The following is a 17,052-nucleotide window of genomic DNA, read 5'->3' on the forward strand; positions in this document are numbered from 1 at the left end:
AATGTGAAAAAAGATTCAAGTAGCTGAGAACAGAGAAAGGACAGTGACAAATGCAAAGACACAGAAGTAATTTTATCTCCTTGTTCATTTTTTAAGTTTTATCTTTCTTACTTTAAAAAGACTATTTCATTAGAAAAAATATTTCAAAGTACAAGTCAACAGAAATAAGACCTACTGTGAGTTTAAGACAAAACTACTCTCAACATAGTTGTTTTCTCTACTGCCTTTAAGGAGTTGAATGTTAACCTCTATTTAAAAAAAAAATCCAAAGCTCTAGGGACAAGAGGAAAGAAGAGGGTTATTTCTCCTTAACACAAATCAGTTCCTTAAGGCTTTTATATTTTGCAATTGATTTTGTCCTTTTATTTGCACGTTACAATTTTAAGGATTATTGCTACGCAGATAAGTTAGAAGTGCAAAATCAAACCAAAAAAAAGCCCAACCAAATATAGAGCTCAAATGCACAACAAAGATAAAGTGGTTTAACAATTTACCATGCCTCAGCTAAGCCAACATAAAAGTCAAGCAACTGGGAATACCCAACAATGACTCACTTGGCAGTCTACAAATTCATTACCATTCCTATTTGCTGCTTTGCTATTTGGAGCTCGCCTCTAATTACATTTATTCCTTCAAATTAGTTTTTCTTTGAATTATTTTAGCTTTGATGACTTCCTATGGCATAAACCATGTCACCTGTCACATAATGAAACTCTAGAAAAAAGAGCGGGGATGGAAAACAAGCACCATCACAGTCTACAAGCTACAGCTGGGCTTTCACAAATTTGGTACCCAGCTTTCATATTTTTCCTCAAGTAAAGGTCTCAGTAGAGCTGGGGATCTGAAAGCAACCCCTGAATGTCCTGAACACTGTGTGCACAGGTGTTTTATCTGTGCTACAACACTTACAAGATAATTTCTAAAGGCTCTTCTCCTTTTAAACAGTATCAGCTCTTTCCAGATCAAGGGCTGGAATTAATATTTTACCATATTCACCTCTTTTATACTCATCCTTAATCTATGTATTTCCAACATCCAGCTAATTGCATCAGTGATGATGCAACCTCTAGAAATAGTACAAAGGTTATTTTAATGTTGTTGGAATCCCTTACATGGTCTATTAACAACTGGCAAATGATAAGGGGGTTTTGTGACTGACACCTGGAAAAAGTGCACTTTGGTCTGAATGAAACATTCCAAAAGGAAAACATGTCCCACTGACCTCCAGGCGTCTGATGATCTCCCGCAAAGACAGACTGTTCTCATTTCCTCCTATGAAGGTGGTTGTTGGCAGCTGAAAGACTTTGTCCAAATCTGATTCATGCAAACCATAAAACCCTACAACAGGTACGTTATTGATTTGCAAAGCAGAACAGGAGACAAAAAGGAAACGAGCATTGTTTTTCAAGCCATGGTAATTATATTTAATAAGGCAGTATTAAGAAAGAAGATACCAGATTAAAAATTGAAAGTGTGAATATTCTGAAGGTATCCATTAGTAAAATGGACTTCAGCCTGGATTTTAAAGAGTGTCTGAATTAGTCGTTACTTGATTATTTCTTAAATACTCAAATGAAACAGCTGGAATTAGAATCATTCTAGCCTTCTTTATATTTTACCATATTAAGACACATCATCAATTTTCCATTCTACTTCTTATAGCTCTCTGTTTAATAAAACAACTGACTATCATGAGCAAAAAACCCAAGAAGAATCCCTTCTCACCAACAGAATCAGCTGGTTGGAAGTATTTTACATTAATAGACAGATCAAGAGAATGCACAACAGGTTCAATAAAATGCTGTACAAGCACTCTGGAGAACTTTCAAGGTATTTCTATTCACTCTGTCTTTTTAGGGAAATTAGTTTGAAATAGCCATGTAATGATCTGCACAGCTCTAGTTCCCAGGCAGTGATCCCTTACAAAATACAGACTTCCACACCTCCACTATCTAAAACTTGTTTAACCACATTGACCCATCTTGATTTGGACACATCTAAAGTTGCTCTGGCTGAGAATATTATTCAAGAAAATATTTAACCTAACTATTATGCAGTTTCAAAAGCTAAAACACTCAACAGACAAGACTGAAAGCCTGGTATCAATGCAAGTTAAAGGACTTGTATAATAGAAGGTTAACTTAGACCTGTTAAATAAAGGAAAACAGTTCCTTATAATTGTAAGAAGCAAAGGTACAATACTTATAATACACATCACCCACAGTTATAGAACCTTTTATATACATTAAAACTACATATCTTCCTACACATGTAAAAATATTTGAAAAATTAAAAACACCTTATTCATTTTTAATTTTGAACACTTTATCTTGGTTCCAGATAAGCTGTAGACATCCACTTTAACACTGATAAAACAGCATGCACATAACTCTTAAATCAATAAAGTGCTTAAATGGTAAGTGACTTTTCTGAAGATAAAAGCAACACAGCAAATTAAGGATGAAATAATAATATGTAAGAGCTGAAGACAGGCCATAGGACTGCACTGCTACCACTTTTACTATAGAGCACTGTCAGTAAATAACACATTTTTGCTTTAAAAATAAAAAAAAAATTGTAAAATGGTAATTTTTGTTTTAATAAAAATTTTAATAATATATGTAATTTTCAAACCTGGAGTGGCCAAAAAAAGCATAGGTACCATTACTTCTCCCTTTTGGTATTGTAACAGGTTTTTTTCCCAGAAGGAGGGGAGAATGACACAGGGGATGACAGAGCCTTTAGTGTTGTTTGAAACAAAGCAGTGCATTTATTTCTTTGCTTTAGCTGACTTTCCCTCAGACTTCAAAGGCTCTTGATGTCCTCTCATGCATAAAGCAGAACACGTACAGGAGAGATTTGGGCACACACAGAACATCTGTGCTTTGTACCACAGCACCACATATTTACTGAAGCATCTCCTCATGCTTAAAGAGATACACCCTTACTGAAATCCTGCAAGCAATTCTGTACTGTGACTCCAGCACTAAGTACACCTGTAACTACCTGCATTTCCAGAAGCAACTCTCAGAATAAATTTCCTACCACAAGGTTTCTCAAAAAAAACCCCAAACCAACCAGAAAAATGGGACAAAGAAAAGGCACAGAAAAATCAAATATTAAAATACTTTGTCCTGCCAAAGACCTTTCAAAGATTTCCTGCCTGGAACATTCAAGGACAGGATTTGAGATATTCCTCTATTTTAGCTGCACCAAGACTGGGTTGGAAATTTTGCTTCCTCTCACAAACTGAAATCTCCTCAGTTACACTCTCAAACACATCTCCCCCTCTCATTCAGAGGTCTGGCATATTTTTCCTATGGGCATGAGGGCTTCAGTGGATGCCTTCTGATCAGTCACAACACCCTGTACTAACTTATCTGTAGAGTGTAAAGAAATGTGTACTGACATGCTAGTAGTCACCCATGCTCCAAATTAATTATATTTGCTCAGTAAATGTCTCATGTGTTTTCTAGTAGGTACTTTTCTTTAATTAAAGCTGACAAACTTCAGAGAGAAGACCCAATTTGTGTAAGCACCCCTCTAATCTTAGGCATCCACTTCCTTTATATTATCAGAACTGCTTCTTTCCCTACACCAGAAATAGAAAACAGAGCAGCAAAGAGTAGATATGCTTATAGTAAAATAAGGCAGAGAGTGTTTTATTTACTTCCTGCACTATGTTTTATGTCTGATCGAAAAAGCTTCCCTACACATTAAAGAAAAATTGATTCTGTGTCTTCATCATGAGAAAACCACATTTTAAACTAACCAGGTATATTGAAGAACAGAGAAAAATCAATCAGGTGTTTTTTTATTCAAGTAGAGAGAGGCAAAGAAATTGATCAGTGCCAATTTCTCAGACACAAGCCCTCCTAACAATGAGAACAACCTTTGCAAAAGCAGATCCTAGTTTACTACACTCTTTTAGCAGTAAACTGAAGTTTATAATAGAAGATATAATCAGCCTTGGATTATATCCACAGGTAAAGAATTCTATGCTTTCCACATTTTCTTCTGTTAACTTCAAAGAGACTTCTTCAAGATATACATCAGGAATAAGTATCAGATATTAGATTCCAAATTTGGTATGAAATTTACCCTAAGTTCCTCTGTCCAGTGCTTTCTTTACTGCTTGGCTTCCCTACTGACTACCCTTCAGATGTCCCCAGTTCTAACAAGTATGAACTGTAATTCTATAACAGTAATTTAGATCATCAGAATGTATTGATTAGTATTCAATTCTGGTGTGGTTCAAAAATAAATAGGGGGGTTTATAACATTTATAACAATCATTCATCAGAAGATGAATTCACAGGAACCTCACCCGTGACCTCAGAGTAGAAACTCCTTCATTCTGAAATTTCAGCCTCCTTACAGATGCTCAAAGGCTCTATGTCATGATATCAGCAAGCAGAAAAGCATCCCTGAAATGTGGCATCCCTGTCCCTAGAAGGGAGTTGGAGCTACGTGATCTTTAAGGTTTCTTGCAACCCAAGCCTTTCTATGAATCTGTGCAATGTGTTATTAAATCACCTCAGTCCAGGGATACACAAATGAGCATTTCAATAAGAAGGCACACAGCTTACACACCAAGTTTGTCAATGGTGGTGATAAGGTCGGATGGAATAAACGAATCCAAATCTGCATCCAGAATTCCAAGGGGATCTAGCTGAGCCACATGATGGCCACGGATCTGAAAAAGGAGGAAAGCAGAGCAAAATGAAATCACACTAAAAGTCAGACAAAGGGGAAAAGTTAGTGATATCTCTCCATAATATCAGCCATTCAGCTGAACAAGCAAACACCACTAATGTGATGACAGGGTTACATACTCCCAAGTTTTCCCATAAGAACAAAAAATAAGCATTATATCACTGAATACATATATACGTCTATCAAAAATTACACATTACAACATCTTCATTATGTCTGACACACAATTTAACTGGGATTACACTGCAGTTCTAGTGAAGAAGGCTACTACAAAGTACATTCTCAGTCTCTGGGTCAAATTAAGTAACTATGATGAGTCAGTTCAGTAATTTTTTAATTTTTGCCTGAATTCTTTCTGCACCTGCATTATATTAAAATACAGAATTTCTCACTTATAACAGATTGGTGCTGAAGCAGTTTATATTGGAAGTGAAGAGATCACTCTTCCTGAGCTCTGCTCCAAATCAGATAGCATCTGACAGCATCTATTTTCCTTCACGAAATTTCAGAAATTTGATCTGATAGAATTCATATTGAAGACACTGAAGAACACAAACTGAGTGAGGAATTTAGCCAGCTTTCAATGATCAGTGTGACTGGTGTTAATGCATACCACAGGTTGCTATAAACTAGTGAATTATCATATAATATTGCTACAGAAGAAATAAGTAATTGATCCCAGAGAGTCACAAATATAAAATAATTTTAATATGCCTCTTATGTGTAACTCTCATATACCAAAATAACTCATTGAAAGATAATAATTTCTCCTTATAATTTTTCTTTTTAACAAAAAATTTGCATCCCTTGGGTAGAATTTCATTCACACTACTAGTATCCTAATTGTCCCTGAAAAAAACCCAAAATTATAAAGTGCAACATTAACAGTGAAGTGCATTACAAGTAATAAAATATGATTACAGTGTGGTTCATCAAGAAGGGACCTGTAAAAACACTGTTCAATTATTGTATATTTGCATGATAGTTTATCACAAAATGGTTTCCAGTCATAAGAAACCAGAAATACCACATCTTTTTTCGAACTACCAGCCCACTAAACTCAGCCTGACTTCTGTGATTCTTTGCATCTCATGAATCACCAGTAATGAAACTCTGACAGGACAAATGATGCCCACAGCAACATCTGTGCCATCTGACTGTTTATAGCAGCACAAAGTTTATCTGACTGGAACAAAGCAAACAATTCTGTCTCAAACATCATCAACAGGAAAGAATTCACCTCCCCAAGTTACATCTGCTCTTCAGTATTAATAGGAAGAGGAAGAAGATCAGCAGGAATGCCAAAACCCAGAAAAGCAGAGTAGTAAATGCTGTGCCATATTATTCCAGGGGCAGTTTGGTCTTTCACTAAAAGATAGTATTTCCCTCCATATCAAGGCATTTTTAGTAAGTCCTACTACTTTCACTGAATACAGAAAATAGTAACATCTACAAAAATCAGAGATCAACCTTGTGAAAATACATACATAGAAAATTTTCATTGATTGCCATATGACTAAATGCAAGTACAGACTACCAGAAACTAGACCTTGATTTCTCTGGCCTTGCTTTTGTTAAGCACACACAGCCCACTGATAATCCTTCTTTCAGTGTGCCCAGTGCTCTCTGTTAGAACAAGCAATAGATTAACTGCCTTCTCAAAGTCCAGCTCAACAGACCACAAAGCAGCTTACCACAAAACCATAAAACACTGACAGGTTTGAGAAATGAAAATTCTGTATCCTTCTCCATTTCATTTCATTATCAGGCAAAGGAAGGTCACAAATTATCATACCCCTTCAGCATGGAATTTAGAGGGTACTAAATACCTTTTAAAAAGCAGACAGTTGCCTTAGGCAATCCTCTGTGACTGTTTGTTGCAGACACATGGGTGCCTGCCATTTCTACAGACATTTCTGTTTCATCACTTGACAAATACAGGGAGCAAAATGGCAATCCTTGAAGTACTTTCAAGTAAATTGTGTCAAAGCAGCCTAACATTCTCCAATTTCTCTAATACTTCACCAAATTTTTACTGCAAAATTGGTAATTTTCTGCATATCTATTTCTAAGCAAATTTCACATATTCTTTATATTCACAACCATTTCTACTCTTTTACAACAACCTTCCAACTCAATGGTGACAATGCAATGTGCACAAATAAAGGCCTTTTAGGAAGTTCCTCTTCCACTCTTCTCATGACACCAAACAGGATATAAAATACTTAGGGCAGGGAGGAACAGATCTGCTCAAATCAAACTGTAGGAAACTTCTGTAGTAACTTGGGAAGTTACTAATTTAAAAATACTTGTGGAATATTTTGTTGAACACAGATCTAGTTTTAAGGGTTGGTTATTTTGGGGGGGGGTTTACATAATTTGTAAGCCTTTTATTGAAAGTAGGATACTAAATACAAGTCTAAACAAAAATATTTGAACTTGTTTTTCATTTGGAAAATATCTAACAAAACCCACTGTCCTGTTTCCAAATTCCTTCTTCTTTTATAGGAAAAATAATTAAATTATACTTAATTTCTTAATTTACTAAAAGGGTTAAAAATCAGAGAGTAAAACAAAATCAATTTTGATGAACAGCTCTCTAAAAGAATCCATCAAAGTTAACCCAAACTCAGTACTGTCAGCGTCCCAAAATTCACTTTCTGGTTAATTCATCATTTCTCCTCTCTCTTTTTACCTATAATCCTGCTCAAATCAGCAATCTCAAGATTCACCTTAGATACACGAGAAGGCAAATACATTCCATCCCTTCCTAAAGAATAGCAGTAACATTTAGAATTGCAGTATAAATGTTCTCAGAGGTGTAGACCAATTTTCACAAACCACTGTCTCCATAAACTCCTTCTGGGCTAAATCAGATGACCAACATGAGGTCTGTGGGTAATCTGGATTATGAGTTTCCAAACCAGAGGATCACCCCAGTCTGAATCCCACACTTCCACGTTCAGACGCTGTGCTGGAAAGAAAAGCTCTCTAGTTCAAGGCCTTTTGGATCAGAAGCAAGACAGCAGTTAAGACCAGAACACAAATGAGAACATAAAAAGGAAGAAGGGTGTTTGCATAGAAGAGGCCTTCCCACCCCTACCCCAAATGCACTTACCTGGTATGCCCTTATCAAGGACTGCACAGCGAGGTGGTCTTCAACAACCTTTTCAGCCGCCGCCGGTGTCGGGGCCAGGCCGTGGCTCTGCAGGAATGATCCCTTTCCCTCCTGCTGAGCTGGCAGATGGGCTGCTTGGCCAGCGGCAGCGCTTCGGAAAAACACATCCCACGACTGGACATGTGTACAGGGAAGAGAAATATTTATAACCTAAAGAAAAGTCTCATCCAAAGCAGCTCTTTCAAACTGCAGATGGAACCTCACTGCATTACAGTGTTAAACACAACTCACAGACAGCACAAAAAAGAGCACTGATATGTCTCAGTACAACTGTGCGTTTTATTTACACAGAACACTTTTCCTCTCATTTCTTACACCAAGCTTGCTCAGCAGAAAACTCGGCAGCACGCAGGACTGTAAAGATCTCCATATATTATCCAATCCCTCAACTCTTTTTAATTGTGCTGTTTATTCAGGCAGCCACGAACGGGTACAGTGTAATGGTGCTGATAAAGAGTTATCAACCCTATAAAAGAAAGAACCTTAATAAACTAAATCCATTCCTCTAATGATACTTCTAGAATTTATGGTACTTCAAGACACTCACTGATTATGCTAAATCAGAATCAGTCCTTAAGAGCTTTTCTTGAAGAAACTTTAAAAGCAATTAAAGCTTTTTTGAGTGAGATTTGTTCTAAGATCCTTTCCTCACCAGCTTAGGTTACCTTACCATGAAAGAAATTACGGGCCTGATTTCAGGTAAAGTCACAATTTTAGAAAAGTACTTATCTCAGAAACTGAATCACAACAAGCAAGAGATCCTTTTGTTTTCTTCTGTGCTTTTACACAAGCTGCTTCATTCACATTTACCCCAATCTTGTTTTCCTGAACTGTTTTCATTCTGATGAGGTGGTCACTGTGTCAAGTTAGCATGGTATCAGATATACGAATGTTAACAGAGCAGCAGAATGGGACAAAACATGTGAGACACTTGTACTCAGCAAAGAAGGAAATCTGTGTAAAACACTTCCCTTAGCTGGCTAATTTCAGAAAACAAAAACTTGTTTTTGTGACTGGAATAGAAGAACTGCAAGTGATAAATTTCTGCAAGGCTGCAAGCCTTGCAGATTTCCATTACATTTCAAAGAACCAAGTGCCAGGGAAAAGAAAAAGTAGTCCAAAGCAATTCTTTTTAAAAGATGACTTAATATGTGCATTACAGAACCCACAAAAGAATCAAAATAACATAATACAAGCATGGATGACAGAAAAATGTTTACAAAATCCTTTTTGCTTTCATTAACAAAAAGTCTTCATACTGACATTTCTAAAAGCTCTAAGGTGTTCAGAAACACCATGAGAGAGACAGCATAAAGGAGCTAAACATCACCCAACTGTCCAAGTTCAAGTTGTGGAAGTGGGGGGATTCACTGAACCTGTGGGTGGGAATCTCACCATTAGCATGAGGCCACTGCCCAAGAAACACTGTTTTAATGAACCCCTCCTACTTCTTTATTCATACAAAGCTGCATCAATACAGATACAGTAAACTCAATTTATCACCCTGCTCTTATACAGGCTTATCTAAACATAGCCTGACTTTTATATGCTCTGACAAATTAAGGCAGACAGATCATGTGTGGTGGCCAGTTCCAGACATACTGATGAAGAATTCATTCCTCCTCCCTTCTCTTATTTATGCCTGTTTCCTATATTCTTCTTACCTTGACATCTTGGCAGCCACACTGAGATTAGAAGTCTGAATTTACATCCTCTAAGTGGTCTACAAGAGCCTATTAGTGTGACTGTATTTCAGCTGGGATTCTCTCTCTACACCTTCTTGGTCTGTGTTAACAACAGTATTGTTATTCCATGCCTACACAGCACCCAGTGCGAGAGTCTGGAGACCCCTGACAGTGAAAAACAATCATAATCCCTTCTTTAACTACTAAAGCTACTTAGACTGGAGAAAGTATTTGGGCAATACACAGTAACAAATTATTGTTAAACATTAAATTAGGAAATTCCTAACACACACTTGGATTCATGGCATCTCTCACATTCGAAGTTTTAATAAAGAATTTGCTTTGCTTACATTAAGGTTTCTTCCTTACTTTATCTAACACCATGATACACACACAATGATGATGATAACATAACTATTCCTTTTTTGAGTAAAAACTTTCATTTAAATGCAAAGGTTATCACAGCACAGTCCCACAAACAACTGAATGTGTTTTTAGACAAGTGCTCTGCTGAGAGAGTTGTTAACAAACTCCAAAAAGACTTGCCCAACAAGTGATCTGTTTAAGGAGAGTCACTACAGGGCTCTTACTTCATGCAAACTCACAAATATAAAGAAAATGTTTCCATCTGAGGATGCAGCCAGCTGAGACAGAATGGACCCAGACTATTTTTTCCTATCACATTTTTGAACTTATTGATTTGTTGGACAGGCTTGACATTTAATCAGAGGGGAGGGAAAATACATCATTTGGCTACAGAAAATTAGTTTTTACTAGATACACATCCATCAAAGCCTCTACAAATTTCTATAGTGTCTTTCAAGATTGATACCAGATTATAGTCTTCAAGTTCTGTGTATCAATGTCAGTCTTTGGCAACAGCATTTGCCATGTGACTAGATAGATAGAAGACCAGTTTGCTCTCACTGCAAACCTGCAGCTTCTCAACTAAATTAGTAAAGTTCATCAAGAAAATGGTAGAGGGGATTTATAATACAGAAATACATTCACAAAAAAGAGAAGACTTACTATAGTGATAGATGATACATTTTCTTTCATTCTACCAGCAAATCTATATTGTAGTTAACCATAATTTTCTTAAGCAATATAACACAATTCAAGTGATTCAGTGGCAACATTTTACTGTCATATAATGAACAGTGTCAAGAAAATGGTAGAGGGGATTTATAAGAAATACATTCACAAAAAAGAGAAGACTTACTATAGTGATAGATGATACATTTTCTTTCATTCTACCAGCAAATCTATATTGTAGTTAACCATAATTTTCTTAAGCAATATAACACAATTCAAGTGATTCAGTGGCAACATTTTACTGTCATATAATGAACAGTGTTGCAATTAGAATAACAAGTAACATATGCTTCATCTTGATGGTTTGGGTTTTTTTCCTAGTGCCATCACAAAATTCATCAACTGCAGTGAGGACAGTAAAGCCTTAGAAGACACACACTGAGCACCACTATATCATTTACAAAAGAAAATGAGTAAAATGAAGTCAAAGCAAAACAATCCCCCACATCTTTTCCTAGTCCATAAACCAAGGGGGTGATTACACTCTCAGGGCAGAGCAGCTGCACACAGGATTACATGGCAGGCATTGTGTACACCATAGCAAACCATGCAGTTTTGTAATTAATCTTGTGATAGTAATAACTGAGCCTTGTCAAGCTTCTCTCTGATGATCTATGGCCCTGACACCAAGCTTCAAGGAGAAATAATGATGCCTTTTTCAGAGCACACGTCATTTTATTCTGATTGTGATTTTGGCTACTCTGACGATAGGAAATTCAAAAGGCAAGAAAAAGCAGGAAAAAATCTGAAGTGGATTTGTACAAAGAATAAAAACTCTTTATATATGCATATTCCTTGATACACAACCAGGATATATGTAGAAAGGAGAAATTCTTAGAAACACCACATATGCTCATTGGAATGTGACCACCATACTTCAAACAGCTCTAAATAAGCATACATGGGAAGACATGCCCAGTCAAATCTTCAGAGAGGGAAATCAGTTCAGTAGCCCTGATTAATTGGAGTTCCTAAGTATAAGTGAACAGAGTAGGACTTTTAAAGCCCGGGAAAAATCAAGCTTCACCATCTAACCAATGAGGAGGCACATCCCCTCTGAAAAAGGGTTATCTAAGAAGAAACATGAGGAGAAATATGGTATAAAAAGGAAAATGAGGAAAGGGAATGCAATGTCTAAACAGACAAAAGCTGGTTCTCTAAATCATGCTGGACATAACAAATAAAACAACAAAAATGAGTGGCCTGCAGAGAGCCAAATCATTAAAAAAACCATATTCAACACCACGTGGTGTCTCTTGACATTATTTTCCAACACTTCCTCTCCTTTCCATACGAGAATAACAAATGCATAACTTTACAGTCAAAATCACAGCACAAATTTTTTTGCATTTTTAGAAAAAATATGGTGATTTAAACCCTTAACTGTTAAAACTTCTTTTCTGAAAGCTCAAATTGAACAATTTCTGTCAACAAAAATCTTGGGAAGGTATTTGCAGCTTTCAGCCAATTAGGTGAGATGGTTTTCAAGAAACTAAAAATTAATTTTGTTGATGAAACAAAGTAAAATTAATTGGCATTCTTCTCCTTCTCCCCTTTTCTCACAGGCTGTGAAAAAAGTAATAATTTAGGCAAGAATAGCTGTAATCCATTATTTCCATCCATCATATTCTTTCAAGCCTCATAAATCAGGGACACAGTGAATTCACTTCAGTTTGTTACTGTCTCAAGTTTATTAAACACAGTTAACCTAGGAAAGAATTCACACAGTTTTATAATCGTGCTGGTTTGGGCTGGGGCAGTGAATTGCACAGTAACTGGTTTGGATTTCAAAAGGGGGTTGGCAGTACAGAGACACTTTTGTTATTGCTGAGCAGAGCTTACACATTGTCAGGGCCTTTCTTCTCCTCATCCCACCAGTGAGGAGGTTGGGGGTGCACAGGGAATTGGGAGGGACGCAGCCAGGACAGCTGACCTCAACTGACCAAAGAGTTATTCCAAACCACATCATGCTCAGCTTGGGGAAAGAAGAAGGAAGGGGGGACATTTGGAGTGATGCTGTTTGTCTTCTCAAGTCACCATTACATGTGCTGGAGCCATGCTATCCTGGGGATGGCTGAACACCTCCCTGCCCACCCATGGGAATTAGTGAACGAATTCCTTCCTTTGTTTTGCTTTGTTTCTGCATGCAGCTTTTGCTTTCCCTATTAAACTGTCTTTATCTCCAACCACAAGTTTTCTCACTTCCACCCTACTAATTCTTTCCCCCATTCATGCATATGTGTGAGAGAGAAAGCACAAGTGGCTGCATGATTGCCAGACAGGGTTAAACCACGACAAAAACGCATCTTGAATCACCTGGGATCCACTCCCTAGGCCACACCCTGCATTCCTCAGTCAGCTCATGTGCTTGCTGTTCAACCCACAACCTGCATCACCTCGACAGGATCCATATCAGACTGCGCTTGAACTGCCAGATGAGTTGTCTGGCCGTTCGGCAGGATTTTTTGCATTTCTGCCTGCCCCGAGCACCAGTCCGTAGCGCATCTCGCGGCCGCCTCGGTTCAGCACCCTGGGCAGCTCCGGGCGGAGCTGCAGCGCTGCCGCCCCGCTCCCGGCTGCGCTGGGAGCTCCGCGCTCCCTGCCCGCACCGCGGGGAACTTCCCACCACAGGGACCACGGCAGCGCTTCCCAGCAGCAAAGTGCACTCCGCTGCAAAGGGGCTGAACCAGGAATTCCATTCATCTAAAAGGAAAGAAGTTAGCCAGAAGCCAATATAATGTAAATACAATACAAAATGTCACCTTGATGTCACCACACATTCCTTATGCATGAGTTCATCCCTTCAGTATCCCCAGTATAAAAGGGTTGGTATTGATCTACAGCCTTGACACACCACGAGGGCTTTGCAGAAATTCAGTGCACCCACACAATGTTTTCCGCTGCAAAGGGGCTGAACAGCAATTTCATTCATCTAAAAAGAAAGAAGTTAGCCAGAAGCCAATATAATGTAAATATGATACAATACAAAATGTCACCTTGATGTCACCACACATTCCTTATGCATGAGTTCATCCCTTCAGTATCCCCAGTATAAAAGGGTTGGTATTGATCTACAGCCTTGACACACCACGAGGGCTTTGCAGAAATTCAGTGCACCCACACAATGTGCTACCCCACCCCACACTGGTGGCACTCAGCTGGCAGCTACAGGACAAGGGCTCAAAGTCAGCTGAGAAAGAGCCATTCCTGGAGAAGGTTTCCCCATCCCAAATTCAGGTGTAAGATAAAAGACCTAGGACCAATCTGCTATGTGAATAACAGTCAGCCTTCAGAGCTGGCACTGCATATGTCATCTTTCAACAAGACTAAGTTCATACACAACATCCAAAGAAAAAAACAGCTACAAAAACATCCTTTTTGGTTTCCTTTTTAGCTTCTGCCCTCGGCATGCGTCACATCCTCATGCTCTAGACAGATTATCAGACTTAGAACAACAACTTCTAAGTGACATTTTGATATACATGCCTCAAGAATAAGGGAACAGACAACCAATTTGGTAAACATTTTGGGCACAATTCACATTACTTCCTGGAAAATGACTTGTCTGTCTTAGAATTGATCAGATTTCTCATCAACTTCTTAAGTTACTATACATGTATCACCATAACAGAGCCCTTTTTGTCAGCAGAAAGCTTGTTAAAAATAAGCCTATGTATTTTGTCTACAAGAAAGAATTTGGGTAATAGAGTTTTTAGAAAAGAAAAAAAATGTGTATTGCCTAGAGAGAGAAGGAGAGACACAAAACAAAATACTTTTCAAGATACTTCAGAAGAATATTCTGACAATTTCAGATTGAATTTTAAGGTTACAACTTCCATTAAACCAAAGACAACTGAACATTTGCCTACTTCAGACAGCTTAGAAGTACCAACATCAACACATTATTTAAATATAGTCTCTGATAGAGCCTTACTACAAACCAAAAAATTAAATATATTTTATTCTTGGGTCTCCTTCTGGATGCAATGAATTACTTAACTGACTCCTTGACCAGCATTCCCATGGAGGAATAAGGTTTAAGAGCAGCTGTCTATTTCTGGTCTGTGCTTGTCCTTCTTTCTGCTCTGCTCACCATGCCCGTGCCTCCTCTGTACTTTCATAGTTGCAATATCACACCTTACACCAATCAATAGGTGGGAAATTAATTTCATGTTTTTCATTTCACACAACACCTTTTCCTGAACTTTTTATTAAAAAGCAAGTGAAAAAGTAAAAGAAACCTATTCCACTCTTAATCCAGTATTACAGCCAAGTTTAGACTCACCTTATGTACACTGTTAGGGTTTTCAAGCCATGCACAGTACATTTCCTCCACGTAATTGGAATTACTCCCACTCAGGAACGGCTCTGAGGTTCCTGATGAAACATACCGTTGGCCATGTAAAAATGCCCTTCTGGCTACATCCTGATTTTCCAGAAGTTTAAAGCCATGCCTCTTCAGCGTAGCTGCAAACAACTTCAGATGACTCATGTTTGTTTATTAGCCAGACAATCCAAGCCTATTAATAAAATAAAAACAAACTCAATCAGAAAAAGAGCCAATGAATTGTAGACACATTTCAGCCTCACAGCAAAAACTGAGGTTTCTGGCTACAGTGCCCAAGTACAAAGCTCAGGCCTGGGCATGAAGCTCCCTTCAGAGTGAGGGCCACAGCAGTGGAGTGGCTGCAGCTGGCCATGGCCACACCAGCCAGCTGCTCTCACAGCTCCTGCAGCAATCACCCTTTGTACCGCCGGCCCAGCTCCCTGGAACACACGGGCTGCTAATCACTGACCTCTCCGGAGCTCCGGGCAACCCCAGCTGCTCTCCCTCTGTTTGGAAAGCTGAGCTGGGCTCAGCAAACAGTGTCAGCCACAGGTGCTGTGGAAAACAAAAAGCCGCTACCTCAAATTTCTGCCACGAGTAATGGAGCTGACCAAATAATTACAAATGTTAGTTAAGTGTTCATATTGACATTAGCCTTCAACCAAACAGCGAGACACTGAGAAAGGGCTCACTTTAATTTGTTTTCCTAACTGGAAACATTTATCTTGTGCTTCCAATGATCTCTTATGGTAACAAGGACAGCAGATTCCATGCAATTTTGAATTGAGAAATTCAATTTTCCAATTCAATTTTCCACAATAAGGGTTGAATCTACTGAATGGTGAACACCATCAGCTCCAATGCTAGCAAAGGGAATCAGGGCTCACCTTCAAAATAAAGAAGAACAAATGCATCTTAAAGTTAGTCCTGAACTAATATAATCTTAATGTTGAAATTGCTAAAACTGCAAAGAAAGAGCAATAATGTGAAAAGAAAATATTAATTTTGTTTTCATTTTTTAAGTATTTAGAAAGCTACAATATCATGAAGGATAAGTTATTAATTTAGAAGAAGTAAAATTCAGATTTAACTCCAAAGTGGCTCTCATTTGTTCAGCTGTCCATCTGGAGAAACAATTTATTTGGTCCAAGGTAAAACCCAAGGTCTTTTGTTGCTTGGTGTGACTGAACAAATTCTGTAGCCATGATATTTTATGAAAAATCCTTTGCTGGGATTTTTTTCTCCTGAGGAGCTGAGGAGCCTCAGGAAAGAAATGTAAACAATAACTATCAGCTGCTGTGGAATGCAACAGGTGCAGCTGAGATTGGTGCATCTGGGTTGTTTCTAATTAAGGGCCAACCACAGTCAGCAGGCTCCGACTCTCTGGGAGTCAGGAGTCTTTGTTATTGCATTCCATTCCTGTTCTTTCTAGCCTTCTGATGAATCCTTTTCTCTCTATTCTTTTAGTACCGTTTTAGTATTTTAATATAATATATATCATAATATATAATTTTAAAATAACATATATCATAATATGATATATCAGCCTTCTGAAACATGGAGCCAAGATTCATATCTCTTCACTTGTCCCCGTCTCCTCACACAAAGCATCAACCAGAAACTGCTAAAAAAAAAGTAATGACCTGCCAAATGAACTTCAAAGTTGTTTTTCCTTTTTAAAAACAACACTGTTATTTTGAGTAATAAAAAATTTTTAATGTTGCCTATTACATGTTAAGATTTCTTCATCTCTAATACAAAAACAGATACTATAAAAAAACTTCATAAACATTTCTGTATATAAATCCCATTAAACTATTTTCTCACTCTTACAGCCTTCTTTCAAAAAACAAAATATGTGGTTATAAAATGCCTAATTTTGTAAGGCATAGGAATAGCTATGTTTTTCATCATCCAATTTAAAAGTTAATATTAATCCTAAATAAAATTAAAAAAAAGAAAAAGGGCTCCTACTAAATAAAACAGTATTACTGCTTGTTCTTCTCTGACATCACATTTTTAGCTCCACATCCATTTTAAAAGCTGATGAC

General features: G+C 37.7%; 1 protein-coding gene across 1 annotated transcript in view; it reads right to left on the reverse strand.

Annotated features, from left to right (window-relative positions):
- OGDHL (oxoglutarate dehydrogenase L) overlaps nt 1-15,559 on the reverse strand; it is a 46,334-nt gene extending 30,775 nt beyond the window's left edge. Inside the window, exons 1-5 of the mRNA XM_039719698.1 lie at nt 15,471-15,559; nt 14,960-15,194; nt 7,835-8,008; nt 4,594-4,696; nt 1,223-1,338 (exon numbers count right to left, since the gene is read on the reverse strand). Coding sequence (XP_039575632.1) covers nt 1,223-1,338; nt 4,594-4,696; nt 7,835-8,008; nt 14,960-15,166 — 600 coding nt within the window. The 5' untranslated portion in view covers nt 15,167-15,194; nt 15,471-15,559. The remainder of the gene's footprint in view (nt 1-1,222; nt 1,339-4,593; nt 4,697-7,834; nt 8,009-14,959; nt 15,195-15,470) is intronic.
- Between the last annotated feature and the right edge of the window lie 1,493 nt (nt 15,560-17,052).

Source organism: Passer montanus, unplaced genomic scaffold, assembly GCF_014805655.1.
Source record: "Passer montanus isolate IOZ18808 unplaced genomic scaffold, ASM1480565v1 scaffold42, whole genome shotgun sequence".
NCBI lineage: Eukaryota > Metazoa > Chordata > Aves > Passeriformes > Passeridae > Passer > Passer montanus.